At 32.2% G+C, this 23,188-nt stretch overlaps 1 protein-coding gene across 2 annotated transcripts; it reads left to right on the top strand.

Moving 5' to 3' along the window:
- The first annotated feature begins 18,113 nt into the window (after positions 1-18,113).
- On the top strand, positions 18,114-22,078 carry LOC108340534 (bZIP transcription factor 29). Of its 2 annotated transcripts, none has more exons than XM_017577991.2 (5): positions 18,114-18,369; positions 18,479-19,740; positions 19,835-19,967; positions 20,073-20,157; positions 20,283-20,606. In XM_017577991.2, exons 2-5 carry the CDS (start codon positions 18,515-18,517, stop codon positions 20,309-20,311), a joined length of 1,473 nt encoding a protein of 490 aa, XP_017433480.1. In that variant the 5' UTR covers positions 18,114-18,369; positions 18,479-18,514; the 3' UTR covers positions 20,312-20,606. The 2 variants fall into 2 exon arrangements, with proteins under 2 accessions (XP_017433480.1, XP_017433479.1); XM_017577990.2 differs by lacking the exon at positions 20,283-20,606 and adding an exon at positions 21,495-22,078 and having other exon boundaries at positions 18,115-18,369.
- Positions 22,079-23,188: the final 1,110 nt, after the last annotated feature.

A 23,188-nucleotide genomic window follows, 5' to 3' on the forward strand; every position in this document is an offset into this window, starting at 1 on the left:
TTGAGAACCCTCCTCAATACCTTGATATTGTTCATAAAGTGTTTTTAAAGATGACAATAATTTTGATTTCAATTCATTGGCCATACTAGATTCAAAGAGGTAGTCAATGAAGTAATTAACAAAATCCAACTTACTCCTAGGGTCAAGCACAACAGCAATCAATAATAAGATATTAATTCCATTAGGATTTCCCCAATATTTTTCATACTTGCCCTTCATCCTCATTGCCATCAATTTTATGCTCAAATCACTACTCTCAGAATATTGTTGAATCCTTTTACCAATTCCAAACACCTCCTTCATATACATATGACTGGTGACATAAGAAGAACCAGAAATGCATAGGGTAGAGTCATAAAACATCTTTAAAAATGGTAGAATAGACCTTGCATATTCCCAATCCTCTTCTAATGGCACACCACCATTACTTTTGGCCATTTCAACACTAAATTTCTTATCTTGCATATCTAGCAAGACAAAGGCATCTTTGTACTTCAAGCTTGCCTCTAACATTAAGTAAGTTGAATTCCACCTTGTTTCAACATCAAGACAAACAATACCTTTGTAAGAAATTCCCTCTTGTTCAACACATGCCTTGAATCTAGCAAATCTAGCAGGAGAAGATTTCACATATTTAACTGCGCTTCGGATTTTTGAAATTGAATCTTTGATTTCTTTTAAGCCCTCCTTCACAATTAAACTTAATATATGAGCACAACAACGCATATGAACATATTCTCCCCTTAAGACGAGACAATTCCATGATAACATCCTTCTTTTGAGGTACTGGACCCCAACATCATTTGCTGTAGCATTATCTACAGTGATGCTAAGGACTCGCTTCAACTCCCAATTATTCAAACAAGCCTCAACATGTTTAGCAATGAGCTCCCCTGAATGTCCCGTTGTTTGAGAAAAATTCAAAATTTTCTTTTGAAGTTTCCAATCATTATCAATAAAGTGAGCTGTTAAACTCATGTAATTTAGGTTTTGGATTGAAGTCCATGTGTCTGTAGTTAAACAAACCCTCTCACACTGCTTTGATAGAAACATTTTCAACTTTGCTTTTTCCTCTTCATAGAGTTCCCACATTTCACGCCTCAATGTAGTGCGGGATGGGACTTCAAATCGTGGTTGCAAGGACCATACAAAGTCACGGAAGTCCTCATTTTCCACAAATCGAAAAGGAAGCTCGGACTTCACAAACATCTTCACCAACTTCATTCGAGATGCATTTTGGTCAAATTTAGAAATAGTTGGTGAAGGGCTAACACTAACTTCTGTAGTTGATGATAAAAGCCTTTGCCTTTTGAATGCTTCTTTATTAGGATTTTCTTTGCATCTCGTCAAATGATTCCTCATCCCGCTTGTTCCAGCCAAATATTTAATCAAATCACCACAATAATTGCATTTAGCCTTCTTCTCAGAATAAGGGTTTTGTTTAGTAAAATGTCCCCACACATCTGATCGACCTTTACTATTCTCAATTGACGATGAATCGATATAAGAAGGTAAATGATCCATTCTAGAAGTATTTGGTGTAAGGGTTTCTACCGTTTCTGACATTCACGTCACTACATTAATTAAGAGTTCAATCAAACAAAAGGTAAATTTATCTAAATGATGATGATGATATAGGGTCTGAAAAAAAATTCAGAAATCACATCACTACATTGATGAAAGTGTTGTGATAAACTCTGAAAACAAATTCAGAGTTTATAAATATTAAAATATATTACTACTTGATAGGTAGCCATCTATATGAAGTTTTGACCACGTGGTTGTAGCCATTGAAGAAACATATGATTTAGAGACTATGAGATTGAGAACTACAACATTCATTGAAACACATTTGAAACACATGAATAATGAATAATGAACGTAGATCATTTGCTAAGGACACAATTTCAGTATAAAGACAAGAAAAGGTCCAAGAATGTTAGCAAAAGTAATTTCCAACATAAAGAATTACAAAAACAACAAAGTGATTCTAACAAATACAAGAATTACAATTCTTCTATTTTTAAATCTGTATCGTTTTTTAATCTTAATGAATCTAATTCCCTTTGCCTTAAGGCACTGCCTGTTTTCATTCCCTATACCCATCATTTCACTGTCTTTGGAATTCAATGGAACATGGGGTGTGTTCAAGGTGGCCGGCATATGTGATTCACATTTCAAAATAAAAAAAGAGGTCCTCTCCACTCCACTAAGTTGCGTAAATCATGCTCAATTTACAAAATACTGAAAGAGACAGAATGCTAATGTATACTTATTAATTACTTCCAAAAATGTTTTCTATCTACTGAGAATATCTGCAAACATAGACATCATAGTCGTGGAGTTAAAATGTTGAAGTCAGTTATTGAATCATGTCCAAGATAATCTTTTGAATAAAAATAAATCAGTCTGTTGAAACTTATAATTCAAAATCAAAGATACCCTCAAATGAAAGTTAAGGTACTGATCCTAGAAAATGATATGAGGAAGAATATTACGCCTATTGCAATACAAAGATTAATACGTACATGATGCAGAACACAGAAAAAGCAACCCTGAGAGGCTCAAGAAATTGTCAAAGGCTACTTGGAATAGCAGTTGTCAAACCCTGAGTGGTCACCACCATTTTGAACCTATCAGCAGATAAGGATAAAAGGTCACGCTTAGTAGTTTGATTATAACAAATACATAATACTGGACTATATATAAAAATACTATATTTTGAAGCTAATTATAACAAATACAAAATACACACATTTCTATTCACCTGAATAAATTCCATTCTCTCTCAAAATTGTTATAGCTGGTTAGACAGATTTAATGCTCAATACCATTTTTCTATTTCCCATCACTGCTTCCTGTACTTTCATTCCAGCCACTACAATTTCCACACTCTGGCCCCTCAATCTATGCTTCAATATCAGGCCACGCACACGAGTGTGCCACCATATGTTAAACAGAATTAAAGTACGTATATGAAATTGATTCATGCATCAGAGTGCTGCTGATAGGAAAAGCTAAATATTTTCCATGAAGTAAAGTCTCCTAAGGCCTATAATTGATGAATATGAATACAGGGTACCTTGAGATGACAAGATCTTCACGCGTGCTTCAGTAATGTCTAAATGTCTATATCAACCTATACTTTTAAACTGTGGATTCCTTGGTTTTGGTTTGAAACCTGGAACTGTGGATAGCACTTCTACTCCAATTTGACCTGAGGTACACCTTAGATTTGGAGGGGATATAGGCCACGTGCTGTGGAAGTAATAGCACATGCAAGGCTGAAAAAAACATGTACTTCTTAACACAATGAGTGAAATTTGTTTGAAATTGTAAATTTGTTGGAGGTACAACTTCATTATTAAGTTTCATTCATGTTCTTACAAAATCTAATGTAAGGATTTGGTTTGTTTATCTATCAATTTTTGGTAAATACTGATGAGAAAAGTAACTGTATATAATTTCAAGATTTTATTAAAAAATAAAAACTACGTATATTTCGATACATGTATGATTTATTATATATAGATATGCAATATTGACATATAATTCCTTTTCAACAGGTTAAGGTTTGTTATTTTATCTTTAAAAATAAATGGCCCTCTTTAGAAGATCATGATTAAAAGAATCCTATTTGAATGACAATGAATTTGTTGACTTTTTTATATGTTTCCTAGCACCACTCAATGTTCAGCTTTGGCTGGCTACTGCCATCACTGTTGCGTCCGCCCTTATTGTACACTCCATATACAAATTGACAAAAGGCTGCCCGACTGAAGGAAATTTCTCAAATCCTGGACCCTATCATTTATGCAACCAACCATGTATAATCTCCTTGTCACTTTCCTAATCTCTTTTCACCACCTTGCAATTAATCACATACCTTAAATCTTACCCTATCTCACCTTCAAATTATCACATGCTTTCCGACTACAATACTATCCCACTACCCCACTCACCCACCACACATCCCTGAATTCAAGAACCACTGAACCTAGCAGCAAAGGTTAAAGACACATAGCCTTTAGCCTATAATTAAAATTCTAATTATACCCTTATTCTAAGTTCTTAGAGTTTTAATGAAAATTCACAGCAGCTAGGGTTCACACCAAAAGTTCACAGCAACTTGGTAAACAAACCTTTGACGAGGGCGAGTCTTCGACAACAGTGCGCCAAAGCCTTCAAATGTAGCAAGTCTTCGACGACGGCGAGTCTTTGACTACAGCGAGTCTTCAACGGCAACGAACCTTCGAGAACCTTCAACGGCGGCGAGCGAACCTTTGACGAACGGGAAGGGACGAACCTTCGGAAACCTTCGAGGCGGCAAGCGAAAGCGTGAAAATTGTGATGGAGAAAAGGAAAAGAAAACCTAATTTTGAGAGAATCTGTGATTGAGAAAAATAATTTGGGAAAACTGAAACACAGTTAACTGTATTAGAATATAAGCAGTTCAGTTTTTTTTAAACTGAACTATTAACAAGTATAATTAGTTTTAAGTAAAATTAGTTTAAGTTTTTTAGGTTTAAAACAGTACAGATAAACTATAGTTTAAGTTTTTTTAATTAACTATGCCCAACCCTAGTAAAAACCATTTACGTTGCCGTTTAATATTGTTCATAAAATCCAACACTTAATTAAAAGAAATATATATATATATATATATATATATATATATATATATGTGTGTGTGTGAGAGAGAGAGAGAGAGAAAATAAAGAAAAATAAGAAATATAAAACTAAGACAAACTTAAAGAATATTAACAAAATATTAGACTAAATTAAAAAAATAATAACAAAAATTATAATAGAATCGAATATAAAATAAATACTGAAATTCACTTAACACATGACTGTCATCAATTTAATACGTGATATTGACACATAACCAGTTTATATTGTAAATAATTTTTTTATTAAATTAAAAAAATAAAGTAAAAATTAAAAAACCACAATTATCTCGTATTATTTGTTTTTCGTTAAATGGGTCTAATATTAAACAAAGTGAAAAGAAATTGAAAAATATATATTGAAAAATAAGAAAAAGTACAAAATATGATGAATATAACTTGTAGGGATTAATTGTTATAATTATTTTGTAACTTAAACAATAACTTATTTTTATGTTTTTGGATTCAATTTTAACATATTTATTTGGCGTGAATTTTATTCTTATATTTAAGTAGTTTATTTTAATTTTATTATTAATAATAAATTCACAAAAAATAACAAAAATACAAATTATGAAAAAATTATTATATTTATATAAAAATAATAATTTTATTTATACATATTGATTCACAAATTTGCATACCAACAAAACTAACTCGTGAAAAATATCAAAATTAAGTCAGTTAGATTTTTTATTAGATTTTTTATAATGACTGAACATTTAAAATGCATATATATACTTGTTTTTAATATATTTTAAAATATCTTAATCAATATATTTTGAAAATACAGAATTGAAGAGTTAAAAGAGAATCCAATCCGTGGATGGGTGAGCGGAAGAGAAAAAACAATAAAGATTAATGCACCTCCTAATTATTGTTGTTGGGGAGAATGTAAGACCCATGAAAAAAAAAATATTTATAATAGTAAATTTTAGCATTTTATTAGTAATAATAATTTTAATGGATAGAAAAATATATATTTTGAATATAAAATTATAGTAATTTTAGAAGGAGAGGTTAAAATTTTTGATAACTTATTTAGTATTTTTTTTTTAAGAAAATCGAATAGTAAAAAATGAATAGTGAATAGTAAAAAGTGAATAGTAAATAGTAAAAAGGGAATAGTAAATAGTAAAAAGTAAATAGTAAAAATAAATTTTCAGCATTAAGATTCCTTAGCATGGAAGAAAGTAGTAGATAGAAATTAGGATCAGATTTGGTGAGAAAATGATTGAAATATTATTTTTAAATAATATTAAAATAATAAATAATATTAAAATATTAATGAATAGTAAATTTTTTTAACTATAAATAGCCATGGGAGGGAAGGGTATTTTGCACCAAGAAAAGAGGAATCAAGTGAGAGCTTGAGAAATAGAGAAGAAAGAGTTAGGGAGAAATTTTTAGTTGCAAGAAGAGTAGAGGTTCTGAAGGGTTTCGGGGGAAACAAATTCGGAGCAGGAGATTAAGTCTGGAATAGAGGTAAGGGGAGCTAATCCTTCTTGTATATGATTTTTATCCATGTTATGATAATGAATATGAGTTGTGAGTATGTTAAAATTTTGGTAATGGTAGTTATCTATTCACTTATATAAATTTAGTTTTTATGATTATAATTTTCTTATTTTCGAGTTAGTATGGTAAAACTTTTCTTTTAATTATTTTGACCGTTGGATTTAGCTACAATTTTAATATATGAATCCTAAGGCCTATTTCTTCACTTTGACCGTTGGGATTTGTAATTAGAAGTCTATACTTAGAGAAATAAATCCTGCATGTTGGAGTAAATTAATTACACCTATAGATCTGTTACTGAGTCATCTCGGTAAAATATATATTACGACTTATTTGACCGTTAGATCAACTTGAAATTTTTATATATGATTCCTAAGATATATTAATACACTTTGACCGATCGGATTATAAATTGAAAGTCTATGTTTGGAGAAAATAATTTTTAAGTTTTTGAAAAATCTGATGAACACTATATTTCTGTTCTTAAGTTATCATGGTAAACATTTCCTATATATTTTATTTACCGTTAGATTGAGCCCAAAATTTAGTATGTAATTCATAAGACATATTAAGTCATTTTGACCGTTCAGATTTGTAAGTAAATGTCTGTGCTTAGGAAAATTAGTTCCGCATTTTGAGTATAACCAAAAACCACTTAAAATTCTGCACCTGAGTTACCTCGGTAAAACCTCAATATCTATCTAGTTAACCGTTGGATCAACCTGAAATTTTAATATGTAGTTTATAACAAATAGTGAATTATTGTGACCATTCAGATTTGAAATCGGAATTACAGATTTATAGATATTAATTTCGTATCTTCTCAGGGATCTCAATATTGCTTAATTTCTATTTTTTTTTATATATCTATATTAAATTTCGGTGTTAATATTATATGCTGTTGTTTTAAATCTGTAAATAAGAAATTTGTTAAAAACTAGTTGAGGAACGCTTTGGCTAAGGAAATATTTGGTACTTAAGTTGTCCATTGTGACGCACCTCTCTTTCCTGAAAGTTTACTCGACAAGTTTTTAACTTAAATCCTATTGAACAGATTATGTACTGTTAAATTATTGTGCAATATATCTGGTTGGAATGGAAATGTCTGATGAATTCATGTTATTGTGGTAGATATGGAATTATGAATTATAATTGTGATGATTGCATTTTATTATATTGGATTTGAATTTATGCATCTGAACATGTATGAGTATTACAGGGAGATGTCGTAAGGGTATAATATGAGTTGAGGAATGTGAGTATGGTATGAGTCTCGCGGAGAGATTCTGTAATGTCATGGTATGTGTATGAGGATTGTGGTGAGATTTCGTAATGAGTTAAGGAATGTGAGCATGGTATGAGTTTCGTGGAGAGATTCAGTTATGGTATTTATGTATATGTTGATGTTGAGGGTCCCGTAGTTGGAGGTTATCCTGATACTCTAATAATGATTCAGTCTCAAGTAGAGAATGATGAATTATGTGGTGAGAGGGGCAGGAGGTCCTGGTCTATGTGCCGGTTTAGGACATAGTGAGGGGACTAACCTTGTGAATAGTATGGAGGGCAGAATGTCCTGGTCTATGTGCCGGTTTTGGACATAGTGAGGGGACTAAGAATGACATCACAAGTGCGGAACCTCCCGTGATCGCTCATCAACATATCGTTGGGATAAGTGCCTATTGAATATCGTGGGGATAAGTGCCTATTGGGTATTGTGGAATGAGTGTTTATTTGGGTATTGTGGGATGAGTGTTTATTGGGTATTGTGGAATGAGTGTTTATTGGGTATTGTGGGATGAGTGTTTATTGGGTATTATGGAATGAATGTCTATTGAGTATTATGGTATTTATTGGGTATTGTGGGACGAGTGTCTAATAGGAATTGGGGTACGATGGTATGAGGGTGTCTGACATAATTATTATATGATGTTTGTATCGAAGTAATTATGCATGTCTTATAAATGATTTGTTGCATGTTAGCTCACCCTACTAGTTTGTGTTTTATGTTTGGGTATGTGCGATGATCGTATAATTCGTTATACGGGAGCAGATGAAGGAATGTCGCCTCACATAGTACCAAGGAAAGAGGAGTCGAAGAACTATAATTAGAATCTTTTTACATGTATAGACTTATATCAACTAGGAAATTTTAAAGGGTGAGATTACGGAATGTTACCGTAAATGTAATGTTCAAGTGTGAAAATTTGGGATGTTACATTATTAATGTGAAAAGTTGGGATGTTACATTAATGTGAGAATTTGGGATGTTACAATTATAAATATTATTTTAATCATATTTTTACGTCGAATAATACTTTGCAGAGGCTTATCATTGAGTAGAGAAAAAATGAGACTTAAAAACAAGTATGAATAATTTAATAAATAGAACGAGACTTTGTAATATTCATTCATTTTCATTATAAAAATATTAGTTTTTATCGTTATTTTTATTCTCAAAAGAATTACACATTATGTTAAGATATAAAATGATAATCTAAACACATAAAAACCATTTACGTTGCCGTTTAATATTGTTCAAAGAAAATTCTTTGTTATTTTTAAAATTAAAGAGAAAAATCTTTATTGTTTGTAAGGCCAGAATTCTTCATTATTTTTAAACCAACTCTAATCTTATATTTTACACATAAGAAAAAATAAAAAATAAATCTAATAATTAATTTTTAATAATGTAGTTATAGTTAGTTTAAATTTCATGAAATAGATATTTAAATAAAAATATGAATTTTAATAAAAATTAAATTTGATCTTAAGTTAAAAATATGCAAAACTAAGACAAACTTAAAGAACATTAACAAAATATTAGACTAAATTAAAAAAATAATAACAAAAATTATAATTGAATCGAATATAAAATAAATACTGAAATTCACTTAACACATGACTGTCATCAATTTAATACGTGATATTGACACATAACCAGTTTATATTGTAAATAATTTTTTTTATTAAATTAAAAAAATTAAGTAAAAATTAAAAAACCACAATTATCTCGTATTATTTGTTTTTCGTTAAATGGGTCTAATATTAAACAAAGTGAAAAATATATATTGAAAAATAAGAAAAAGTACAAAATATGATGAATATAACTTGTAGGGATTAATTGCTATAATTATTTTGTAACTTAAACAATAACTTACTTTTATATTTTTGGATTCAATTTTAACATATTTATTTGGCGTGAATTTTATTCTTATATTTAAGTAGTTTATTTTAATTTTATTATTAATAATAAATTCACAAAAAATAACAAAAATACAAATTATGAAAAAAATTATTATATTTATATAAAAAAATAATTTTATTTATACATATTGATTCACAAATTTGCATACCAACAAAACTAACTCGTGAAAAATATCAAAATTAAGTCAGTTAGATTTTTTATAATGACTGAACATTTAAAATGGATATATATACTTGTTTTTAATATATTTTAAAATATCTTAATCGGTATATTTTGAAAATACAGAATTGAAGAGTTAAAAGAGAATCCAATCCGTGGATGGGTGAGCGGAAGAGAAAAAAACAAGAGTGATACTTCGAGCACCTCACCCTGCACCTCCTAATTAAAACTTATATCCTTCATTTCATAAAATTAAAATCTGAAAAAAAATGTAATGATGATTTTATTCTTTTTGGATAATAAATATTATTTAAATAAATATTTACACATAATAATTATTTAAATAAATAAATTATTTCAAAATGTAACATCTAAAAAACATATATAGTATAGATTATATTAAAGAGAAGTTACATACATGATAAAATAGTACAGTTATCCATCTAAAGTATAAAGTGATATCTTTAAAGTCATCCAAAAACAATTATAAATTTAAAACTTTATATAGAGACTAAAGACTATTCAAAACTATACACAAGGCTGTACTGAACTAAACCAACTACTTAGCAGCATCACCTCCATCCAATGCTTGCTCTAGAGAGACCTCTTCTTCCGCTGCTCACATCCAAAGGATGGTCATTGGAGAAGAAGAACAGTAGAACATACAAAATACAAGCACACAGCAGGGTAAGCTAGTTTAAACAAATATTAATCATACATCGAATTAGTTAACTTCATATAAGCATATTATTCATTCACATCACTAAAATCATTCACACATAACACCACACTAACTTTGACTGTCCGAACTTAGAATGATTGGCGAGCTATGGCGGGTTGTGCACTCGTGGTGGCTTCTACTGCTTTGCAAAGTCGTTGCCAATGACCCTACCACACTCACGAGGTTAGTCCGTTATCACTCACCTTGGGCCATACTGGAAGCACCCAAGACTAGGACCTCCTGCTACTCCTCACGACATGGATCAATCCTCTCTACTTGAGAATGAAAGACCATTGGAGTTTCAGGATAACCCCCAAGACTAAGCTCTTGCATCCATTCTAAACTTACTTGAATCTCAACTAGAGATTTCACTTTGAATCACAACATAGGGCACCACCATGTCTCCTCTCCTTGAGGATCATGGAATTACGTCTATTAACCATACTTGAACTTTATACTTTGAAATACAACATACATCAATAACCACATATATTACATGATACAACTTCAACTTACTTCATACAACACTCAATGTTTCATTTAAAACAACATAATATCACAAAAGAAATTGAACTAGGACTGAACCCCTCGCACAGTGCACACCTTCGCATAGCGAAGCCATAAGCTTCTCGCACAGCGACCTAACTCGCCTTGCGAAATCCTTAGACAAAGACCAACTACTCTTAACCACTCGCATAACGACTAAACTCGCTATGCGAATAAACTGTGAAATGTATCAGACCCCAACCCCTCGCATAGCGTCCTAAATCGCTATGCGAGAACCTTAGACAGAGACTCAAACTTCCTAAACCCTCGTAGAGCGAGACCCACTCGCTATTCGAATAAAATGAATAATGGTTCCAAACCCCAACCAGCCGCATAGCGATTTGATTCGCTATGCGGATTGACAAACAGAGAGCAACCCTCTCACTTCACTCGCACAGCACACCCATCGCTATGTGAATGCCTTGGCAGATAGCACCTCGCCAAGGTGACTCGCTATGCGAATCCATTCGCACAGCGAGTCTGCATAATCTGCAGAACGAAATTCTGCAGAATTATGCAACTCAACCCCTCTTTACCAATTCCACTCAACTTTGCCAACTTCTAACCCTCCTAATACGTTGTATATACTTATTTAGAGTTGACTAAATGATCCTAGACCTTCCTAACCTTACTCTAAAGTGTTTATACATCAAATTCTACTCTAAAACTTCAATTTCCTCAACTTAGGGACCCAAATCCTAATTGACCACTTTGAACCTGATTTTAACCAGTTTGTTGACTCAAACAAGTCACAAATGACCTGTATAAATTACCCTACCATCCTCTAACAGCACTAGACCTCAAATACTCAAATTCATTACCTCACTTCCTCTAAAATTGATTCTAAACAAGCTCAAACCACTTCACTTCATACTTCAACACCATCACAACATATTACATACATTAACAACCTCCAACTTACACAATTACAACACTTAGATTCATCCAAAACAGTTCATCAACAACACATTACAATTTCATAATTTCACCCTTTCAACACATTCAATTCACATTCCCTTAAAACTAACAATTTAGTCCTAAGTGTAACACCCCAATAATTATAGCATTAAACTATAATAGAGTTCTTACATCATTGATACAATAGAACAGTTGATAGAAGGAGGAATAACAGTTTTCCTCATTATTATACAAACCCTCACTCAAATTTCAAACTAAATACAATTCATGCTTAAAATAGAGACTAAAAATATAAGTCTCATTCTTATAACTAAGCTTCCGTCGATCCTCCATCTAATGCTTGCTCCACCGGCATATCACCAACTTCTGCTCCCATCCACCGGATGATCATCGCCAGACAAAATACATAACACAAAATAACAACCACACAACAGACAAAGCAAGGGTGAGCTAATGCAACATAAAATGTTATGGTAAATTAAATTAATAACCAAATTTCCAACTTACAAGTTAAATTACTCAATAATACAATAAACATACCATAATCATCGTAAACTCACTCATCCGAATAATCGTATGAATATTGAACTCTTAACTAGTTCTACAGTTACAGTAGTACTTTACTCAGCTACATCCTATCCTACTCTGTCCCCCAAACTGGATCTTCGGATATGATGCACTTATTCGCTAGCTCAATTATTATATCCTACTCTGTCCCCCAAACTGGATCTTCGGATATGGATGCACTTATTCGCTAGCTCAATTATTTTATCCTACTTTGTTCCTCAAGCTGGAACTTCGGATATGAATACCACCACTGAAGCTACATCCTTCCTACTCTGTCCACCCCACTGTGGATCTTCGGTAAGGATTTCCCACTCTCCACCACATAGCTTTCTCTATAAGTGAGATCGAGACTATTGAGAGCATAAGAATGAACCCCTAAATCGGAGTTCTTATATTCATACATACAGTACTTGACACAAAATCAACAAGGAGTTCCTCCTTGGAACTCTATTCCACACTCTCCATTCATAAATACACATGTCAACATATTATCATCTTTAGTCATATCTCAAGAAAATAACTCTTACATACTGAGACATTTCACATCCTCACAGAAAACATCACTTATTAACACATAACTCTTTATGGTCTATTAATTCGAACTCTTAAGTAGTTCAAACAGCTTGGATACCCTCACCAATGGCTTCGGAAGGGTCAAAAATCCCCATATCGACCTAAAGAACGTCCAAAACGGACATCCAGAACTCCCAAAACGTCAAAACATCAAAACACTAAATTTGTCATGCATAACTCGCTCCAGCGAGTTGGCTCATTCACTCAAGCGGATTTACCATTCCAAAATCACGAAAATTCACTTTCCGGGCTATACCGACTATTCCTTTCATCATACAGACTTTCTAGACGTCCAAAAACTCATCTCCTATCAACAACCCATATTCATCTGAATCTTATAAACATATAAACTAAACATATAAATAAAAGGTAGCGGATAAATAGTACAATCCAAAATTTCCTATCAAAAACCTAGTCTCCTTTTAAATCCATAAACAGATTCAAAATCTTCGATTTATACGTATACCTTAAAAAAAAACTTCCACCGATTCAAAATACTTAATACGAACAAAATCTCTTCAAAATTATCAAAACAGAAGCATATCCCAATTCCAAACCGTACATCAATTCAAAAGATACAACAGAAGCAGAATTTCATTCTAAAATCATAAAGAGGATCAAAATCCTAAACATATACCAAATTTAAGATCATACAAAAACAAAAAGACTTAAGGTTAGCCCCCCTTACGGTGTTCTCCTTAGCTAGCCTTTCGAAAACACTTTGCAAACGTTCCCCCGACTCAAATCACAACTCTAAAGTCCCTCTGCTCCAAAACCTTTGTAATCTAGCCTCTGGTTCAACTTAGGAACCATTCCAGCCCCCTGGGACGTCCTTAAATAGCCAAAATTTGGCCAAAAACGCGTTTAAACAGTCAAAAACGCGTCAAAAACGTGTTCACTCACCGGGACAACTTTGTCAGTCCTTTTGAACCCCTTCCTGAAGTCAGAATTACGCGTATGAGTACTCGAATCGAAGCTATTCGAATTTACTTTCTAATGGAAGAAGAATCAACTCAAGATCTAATTTTAACAAAAAGTAATAATTAAAATACTAAACCATGTCAAAGTCGACATCATTGTATTTTGTACTATATTTTGTACTTTTGTTACAACTTGTTACATTTTGAGTTTCTTAGTATTCTAATGACCCAAAACTTACTTTTTCTTCTAATTTTCAGGGTCTTACACTAAGCAGTAAAATACTACCACATTCAGCATATATACAAGTCATACAACAATTTAATACAATATCTAGCTCCCCTTACCTTAGAGTTACCAGTCTCGCTCACAGAGATACACCGACAATTGACTTGCAACACAAGGAAACTCAACAAAAACCTACAACTCACCAATTGGTGATAAATAACAGCTCTTAGAACCTAAATTGAGCTGAAAATTAAAGAAGGAAACTGCGAGACACATGCAACAGTACTACGCTGCATGATCCAGAACCAAGAACAAGAGAAAAAAGGGCAAACAGCTTACGAGCTGGAATCACAGAATTGATCGGTCAAGATTGAAGCTCTCAACGCCAGGATCGCCTAGGCACCTCCTGATCGTCGAACAGAAAACTCAGCACAGAGAGATTGTAGAGAGAAGTCAGAGAACTCTAAGGAATAAAGTTCTAGAGAGATGAAGTGTTCTTAGAATAATGAGAAGTGTTTATAAAATTCAATTTATATTATAAGATTGTTTTAAAGTAAAATAATCTGTCTCGTTATTTTAACACACCTATATGTTGTATAACACTCTATTTTTCAACAAAACATTAAAGATTAACAAACAAATATAATTTTCAGATTAATAATTAAATAATATTTAAATAAATATCAAATATAATAAAAATTAAAAAATGTTAACAAATCAATAAAAGAAGTTTAAAAAAAACCACAAAAACACAACAAATTAAATTTAAATTACTAACCGAATAAAAACTAAAAAAAATATACAACAAATAATTAAATAATAATTCATATTGAAAACTAAAATATCAAAAAATAATTATAGAATCAAAAAATTAACAAACAAATTTAAATTTTGAAATTAAAAAAAATTAATTATATTAAAACTAAAATTTAAATAAATATCAAATATAAAAGAAATATAAATTATAAAATATTAACTGTAAAATATTTAATATTTAAATAAACTAATAAAAGAATATAAAAATCAAATCAAATTAAAAAATAAGCAAGATGCGGCAATAGAAAACGCACATTCAAAGATGTTAGTCACACTTTAACAGCGAGACGGTATGAACCGTACTTCTAATTACGGTTAGACTGCATTTTAATTCTGGCGAGTTTCGAACGACACTTCCAACTACGATTAGACTGTATTTTAAAAACAGATTCTCTGTATTCTTATTTGAACAGTTGGAATAATAAAAAAATAAAGAATTACAGAGTGAGTTTGGTGAGGTGCGGAGAAGCAATCAAGAAACAAAGTAGGAAATCGATTTTTGATGTTTGGAGTTTGAAATGATTTTTGGTGGTGTTTGGAATGAATCTTGGCCACTTACCAAAAGGCAGCATAAAGGTTAATGATTAAGAAAGAAGATTGGTTTCATCATTACAATGGCTTAAATTACACTGTAGACTTATCAACCTATCGTCTTTCTTCTTTGTCCTTCGCTGCCGACTCATTCTTTCATTCCTCCATTCTTTAAACCTTCAAATCATCAAATCTCGTTCACTTGTTCCTCACTTCTCCTGCAAAATTCTAAACTTATCATCTTGTACTTTGCGTCGGCTTCTCTTTTTCTTACACGTGGCATCTACCTCTTCCTTCTTAATAAATTAATAAATTATTATCACCATCCACTCACTTTAATATTAATTTTAGATTTAATTCATATCACAAAATCAGATCAAATAAAAATTGTTTTACTCGTGTTAGAAAAGTACATTTCTATAATAGATGGAGCTAGAAATTTCAAATTGTTTCTTTACCTACTTCACTGGTCTATTTTTTTTCTTTCAAATTATATTAAATAAAAAAATAATTTAAAAATGTATTTTTTTTATATTATAATACTCAAATGATGTACATACAGAATAAGATTCTAATTTAAATGATTGTCTTTTATAAATTAAGAGTTTTAATCATCAATTGTAATAAAATAATTTTAATATGCAAATGTAATAATTGTTTTAATTTCTTTTATAAAATATATTAATTAAATAATTAAAAATTTTAAAAATATAAAATATAGTAAAAAATAAACTTAAAAAATGTAAAAAATAAAAAATGATTTTTTTTAATTGAAAGGTTTGTCTATATGAAACAATTGAGTATAATATAACAATTTTTTTAGTCGAAATTTAAGAAAAATGAAAGTTTCTTTAAGATCTGTTGTTTGTTTTTGAGCTTAGAATGTTTTTATTCTTAAAAAAAAAAAGTCTCAGAAGTTAAACGAGACACAATATCAAAATGTCATTGATTTTTAATTTTAAAAAATATAAAATTATTGGATGTAATTTTTAAACATATTTAAAAATTAAACTATTATTAATAGTTTTTTTTTAATAACCTTGACTTTGAACTCGATGTTTTTTTCTTTTCAAAATTTATCAATACTTTTTGGTAGTCATTTTTTTCTTAATTAATATATATTGAAATTATTTTTAATTTATATTAACATTTACTAAAAGTTTCCTTATTGTTTAGTAGTAATTTTTTTGTATGTTTTTCGCTTAATGTCAATTAAAATATTTTTTTAATTAACATTATAAAAAAATAATACTGAATATTGATTCGAAATTTTCCAAATTTCCATAATTTTTTTAAAATAATTCAATAACAAAGACTAGTATTGCTATTTATGATATAAAAAAAACACAATAAACACTAATAACAAAAAATTATAACAGATATTATTAGTTTACATTTCTCAAAAAATACTCAGAAAAATAACAATAATCTACAATTAGAAAAATAATCTTAACAATAATAAAAATAGTATTTTTTATCAAAATATTAATAAAAAGAATTGAATCAAAATCAATTAAAAATCAATTGTAATACTAATGTTAAGGTTTTAGCCAAGTCAATAACTCTTAACAAAAGTAAAAAATATAAATAAATTAAAGGATAAAAATGATTTAAGATCTAATTTGATTTTAAACAATGTAATTAATTATCTTTATAAACTTATAAAATTTAAAAATTGATCTAAATATTATATTTATGACAAATTAAGTTAAATTTTGTATGCATGTAAAATTCACAAAAATAAAATCTGAAGTTTCCGATATTACCTCCATGGCTAAGACTGATCCACCGTTCAAGAAATCCAAAATTTGACAAGAATCCTCGTCTAGGGCAATGATGATGTTATGGAAGGTACAGATGAGCTCGGTAATAATGGGCTGCCAAACAGTCCATGATTGTGGCCCATGATTTACAAGTATATATCTTTTTTCAATGTCTATTTTATATCTCACTATTTAGCAATTTTGTACCACTGATATTGGACAGGGTAGAAAATCCTACACCCATGATATATGTTGATACCAGAATTTCCCATCGAATTTTTATCTTTTTTCAGTGTCCACACAACTTGTTTTGTTGTTCTTGTCGTCCTCGGTGACCATCATATATTTATATCCCAACTAGTTATGCAAACTTAAAGAGTATTTTTGTTGAGATCAGACAGAATCGTAGGAATGAGAATCTGAACAAATCTTTATGCCCCGTCCATGTCAAATTAGATACTTTTGTTGATTTATGTGGAATATATATAAAAAAAACATCAAAATCTCATCTTAAAATTGCAAATTAAAGCCCCTAATAAAGGAAGAGTAGTGTCATTAAACTCTTTCCGGAAAAAGAATAAAGTATTTTTTTAAAATAAAATAATAAAAGGGATAATTTAATAAACAAACCAATACCGTGCGCGCTTTCCATTTGCGTTGTTTAGCAGCCTCATTAAGTAAAACGTGAATTCAGGCAAATATCTGAATTTTTCAATAGTTTAATGAAAAGGAAAGGGAAAAAAGAATTATTAAAAGACGAGTTCAATCAAATGTTGTTTTATGTCTTGAAACGGATTTTTAGGAAGAAAAAAAAAAGAAAAAAAAAAGACATCGTGGATTGGGTAGCTAAATAAGCTGCGGAGACAAGGGAAGAAAAACCTGGTGTATGAGAAAACAAATGAGGTCGGAATGAAATTGAAATGCGGGCGAAATGCAAATTGGGGCGAAATGAAATTCTTATTAAATTAAATTCACGCGTAGGAGTCATGAAATCCGTGTAGTAGTCATCGTCGTGGATGTAGAGAGAGAAATCATAGAGAGAAACAGAGCTTTTTTTTTTCTTCTCGTTGTTGCTCTTGTTGGAGAGAGAGAGTGAATCTTGGAGAGATAAGCGCCTGCTCCTTCGGCATTTCCGTCAGACAAAGTTAACACTTCCAAGACCGACGCTGCTATTATTAATCAATTCAATTGAATTCGCCTCTTCACCATTTCTTATTCTAGATGAACACTGCCAAGGTAATGAATCAGTGAATCTCGATGACGATGATGATAATTTCGCAACTCGGTCTATCTCGGTTACTTCAATTGTGATGATGATTGTTGTTATTGTGGTGTGCGGTTGCAGATTTTGATTGGAAGTGGAATTTGAAGGTGAAGCAGAATGGGTGAAAACGAAGAAGCGACCAATGACATGATGCAGAGGCTTCACTGTTCTTCGTTTCTGAAACAGCCGTTGAACATGGAGCAACTCAGCATCCCGCAGTTCAATCCCTCTCAAATGCGCGCCAGGCATCAGCATCAGTTCGACGGTGGGAACAGTAACAAGCGCGCGGGTATACCACCTTCGCACCCGCACCAGATCCCGCCCATTTCGCCCTACTCTCAGATCCCGGTGACGCGTCAGCAGCAAATGGGGTCGCACAACATTTCCCCTACACCCACCCACACGCGATCACTCTCGCAACCTTCCTTTTTCTCCCTCGATTCCCTCCCTCCCCTCAGCCCTTCCCCCTTCCGAGACTCCTCCTCTACGTCTGTCTCAGAAGCTGCTGACGTCTCCATGGAAGATCGTGACGTCACTTCTCATTCTCTCTTGCCACCCTCACCTTTCACCAGAACACTCAACACCTCAACCAACAGCCATTTACCTTTACCCCCTCGCAAAGCACATAGGCGCTCTAACAGTGATATTCCGTTTGGGTTTTCCACCGTTTTGCAATCTTCGCCCCCGCTTATTCCTCTCCGGGGCAGAGAAAACCCCGTTTTGGCGAAACCTGCTCAATTGGTCAAAAGAGAAACACCGTGGGACAGGGGTGTTGACCACAGTAATGTAGAGGGATCCGGGGAGAAGAAATCCCCGGAAGGGGAAGTTGTGGATGATCTTTTCTCTGCTTACATGAATTTAGATAGCTTTGATGCGTTGAACTCTTCTGGTACCGATGACAAAAACGGGACTGAAAATCGTGATGATTTGGATAGTAGAGCGAGTGGGACCAAGACTAATGGTGGTGACAGCAGTGATAATGAAGCTGAGAGTAGTGTTAATGAGAGTGGGGATGGTGCGGCGAGGCAGGGAGGGAGTGAGAAGAGGGAGGGGATGAAGAGGAGTGCGGGTGGGGAGATTGCACCCACCACCAGGCACTATAGGAGTGTGTCCATGGATAGCTTCATTTCGAAGTTGAACTTTGGTGATGAGTCGCCGAAGCTGCCACCGTCGCCGGGGCCGAAAACTGGTTTGATTTCGCCGGGTGGTGGAGTTGATGGCAATTCATCGGCCTTCAGCTTGGAGTTTGGAAATGGGGAGTTTAGTGGGCCTGAATTGAAGAAAATTATGGCCAATGAAAAACTTGCTGAGATTGCCTTGACCGATCCAAAGCGTGCAAAAAGGTGTTGATGTTGAACCATTAGCTAGTAAACATACTAACGTAAATGATCCATGGCACCAGTTGACTGATTGATTAGGTTTTGGGGTGATTTTCAGGATTTTGGCCAACCGGCAATCGGCTGCACGATCCAAAGAGCGGAAGATGCGGTACATATCAGAGCTAGAGCATAAGGTTCAGACACTTCAGACGGAAGCCACCACACTATCTGCACAACTTACTCTTTTACAGGTGGGAGCCTAACCTGTTTGTGTTGGTAATTTAATGATTAGTACTGTGACCACCATGGCTTTACTTTCTAATTTGATTGAATTCGTCCTAATTATGTGAACGCAGAGAGATTCTGCTGGACTTACTAACCAGAATAGCGAGTTGAAGTTTCGCCTTCAATCCATGGAACAACAAGCAAAGCTCCGAGATGGTATTAGTGCCCTTTCATTCGTATTTTTTCATTTTTTCTCTCCATTTTGTTTTATTGATCTGTGCTAGGTATCAGTAGTTAATTTTTCACTTATAGTATTGGTTGATCTAGTCTTCACATTTTAGATTATATTTCATCTCAACGTGCATGGTGAATACTTCTTGCGAAAGAGTGCAAGAGTAGGGGTGAAAGAATTCTGCAGATGGCTTGTAAAGTGGAGGAAACAACATGCAATTGTCAATAAAATGGCCATTGTTTACTTGTATGATACTTAAGATTGAGAAGGTATTAAGTATGGACAGTAGTGTATAGAACTCGTTCGCGTAGCTCCTTCAAGTTGTTGCGGTAGATTTTATTCTCAATCTAATTTGGGATTTTAGTTTACGTTAGCTACTCAATTTTATTTTATTCCAGTAAATTTTATGCATGAAAACCAGGCCTTTACACGATCTCATTCCGTTATTACTTCTGATGACTGGTTTTGTTGTTAGTAATATTTTTATAAAATGTTATGAACCTTTAAGAAATAATAATCTATCACGACTTTTCACCTAACTGTTTAAACTCTTAGGCGAGTTGGTTCTTGATATGATACCATAACTTTCTATCCAGCGGTTAGGAGTCTCATTCATGTCACTCTCGTTAAAGGGTATTCCTGGGCAACATTCATTAGCCTTCGTCAACTAACTTTTTTGGGATAATAATTAGTTTATTGCAGATCCATTTATTATTTTTTCTCAAATTAATGAAACTTTATAGCTCGGATACATTGCTAATAATACTCTACTTATTGTAAATGCATCATCTAATCATTTTTCTAACAAAAGTAGGCCCACTGAATCCGAAATACTTTATATTCATCGTATTAAGGCCTTTCTATTGAACAACTCGGTTGAAGTGCTTCCAAAGTAAATGGAATATAGGAATAGCATGTAGGAATTATATAGTAGGATGCCGAGGAGACGACCGATTCTTTGCTGATGTTTAAGTGACTTACTCAGTAATTTATGTCCAAATTTCTCGGGGGAGGTTGAGAAATGCTGTGTGAGCCATAACCAAGTCAATTACGTTCTCTTTACACAACATATTTGTTGAAGTTAACGTGAGTATTATTGAAGCAATCCCATTTTAGGATCTGCCTGATATGCACTCATCAGGCTGGATAAGAATGTGCTGCTGCATTCCTTTGCATAGAAACTCATTATGTAAATTTCTTGCAAGAATGTCTGTTTTTGAAAGTGACACGTCTTCATTACGTGTGCTTTGGTTTGGAGAGTAGCAGAATCATCCATTGATTCCTTCTGATTAATTCTTTACCCTGTATTTTCTTTTAATAGCCCTAAATGAGGCGCTTACTGCTGAGGTTCAAAGACTAAAGCTTGCTACAGCTGAACTGAGTGGGGATTCACATGGTTCTAGCTGTTTGATTCCTCAGCATTCTGTCAACCCTCTGATGTTTCAGCAGCAGCAGCCTCCCACTGCATCCCAACAAAACATTCATCTTCAACATCAACAGCAACAGCAGCAGCACCACCAGAATGGTAATGGCAACTCCAATTCCGACATAAAACAATAGCTTGGAAAGGAGGTCCTCAGCTGGATGGTTGGTTCGTTATATATTCGCTGCTGTTTAATTGCACTCATTTTCGCATATTTACAGAAAGTTTTCCTTAATTGCAATGGTATTAAGTTTGATTCGCTTTACCTGTCCAACTCGGACAGAAAGTTCATATACAAGTTCTAATTCCTGTCCTATATCTGAATTATAGAGCATATTTAATTTCAGTATATATATACTATATATTATTAAATTGTAAGCATTATTTGGACATGATTTGTTTTATGATGACATTTAGAAACACTGTTCAGACTTTCTTTTGTAAAGAATGACCATTCTGTCATGGACCTATCATTTTTTTTATGGCGTTCGGAGTAGGTTAATCTAGATTGTTCAATTTATCATCTCGAAGTCAAAATTATGAAAGCCTTACCGACATCTTTCCACGGAATCTACACTGTGCACTATCCTGATTAAAATGTTGTCAGCTTAACTTGATATTTGCGCAATTGTGGATATTCGTAAAACAATGATAAGAATAAAGTTAATTGAACAGGATTTTGTGTAAAAGATCGTTGAACATAAATTTTGGGACATTTTACATATCTCGGTTGACTTACCAATACCCGTGTTATGAAATTGGACAATGTGACACAATGCATAACAAAATCTTTTTTTACTCAATAAATCGCGCGAAGGTCTTATATATTAAATATAAAATGCTTGGAAGATAATATTTTTTATTGTATAATAATGATGCGCATTTGTGGCTATTTTTTTTTAATGTGTTATTTTATTTTAGTAAGTTATCATTTTACATTTTGTATTAAATTTATTTATATACTTTTAAGTGAAACAATTTAATTTTGAAATTTAAAACCTTAAACAACACGTACGATTATGATGTCATAATAGGTTTCATCTTCTACATTTATACTCACTTTTTTTTGCCTTTCTTTTATAAATAAAAATAAAAATAGAAAAATGATGTGTAAACCATAGGAGAATTTCATCATGTGGTATTATAAATTATTATTATTATCATCATCATTATTATACTAATACTAATATTAACTAATTAATATGTGCTATATTAAAAGAGCCTTGTAGTGGATTTTTTTCATCAATGCATTTAATGGATAACTGTCTTATAATTTAAGTATCGTTCTGTATTGAATCAAACTAACTCTTGAAAACTATCTATTTAAAACATTCATAATTCTACAAATATTTTTATATACACAAAAGAAACTAGTGTATGGGTGTACTTTTTAAAATATTGATGTGGCAACATTGTGATCTAATGTAATATTTTAGTAATAGAAATGGATGGGAACAAATAAAATTTTAATAGTTCTAATTAATTTTATACAAATTGGCTAAATTTGTTTCAATATTTATCATAGCTTTTCTGGTTGAACTTAATTTTCTAAAAGTTTGATTTGATTTATGAATCAATTTAAAGAATTATTT

The sequence above is a fragment of the Vigna angularis genome, chromosome 5, assembly GCF_016808095.1.
Source record: "Vigna angularis cultivar LongXiaoDou No.4 chromosome 5, ASM1680809v1, whole genome shotgun sequence".
NCBI classification, from domain to species: Eukaryota; Viridiplantae; Streptophyta; class Magnoliopsida; order Fabales; family Fabaceae; genus Vigna; species Vigna angularis.

What these genes read in the sequence shown, in the direction of transcription:
- LOC108340534 (XM_017577990.2), top strand. Translation starts at nt 18,515, where the DNA reads ATGGGTGAAAACGAAGAAGCGACCAATGACATGATGCAGAGGCTTCAC. An exon ending in CACAACTTACTCTTTTACAG is followed by an intron (nt 19,968 to 20,072) that starts GTGGGAGCCTAA and finishes ATGTGAACGCAG; the next exon opens with AGAGATTCTGCTGGACTTAC. An exon ending in ACAAGCAAAGCTCCGAGATG is followed by an intron (nt 20,158 to 21,494) that starts GTATTAGTGCCC and finishes TTCTTTTAATAG; the next exon opens with CCCTAAATGAGGCGCTTACT.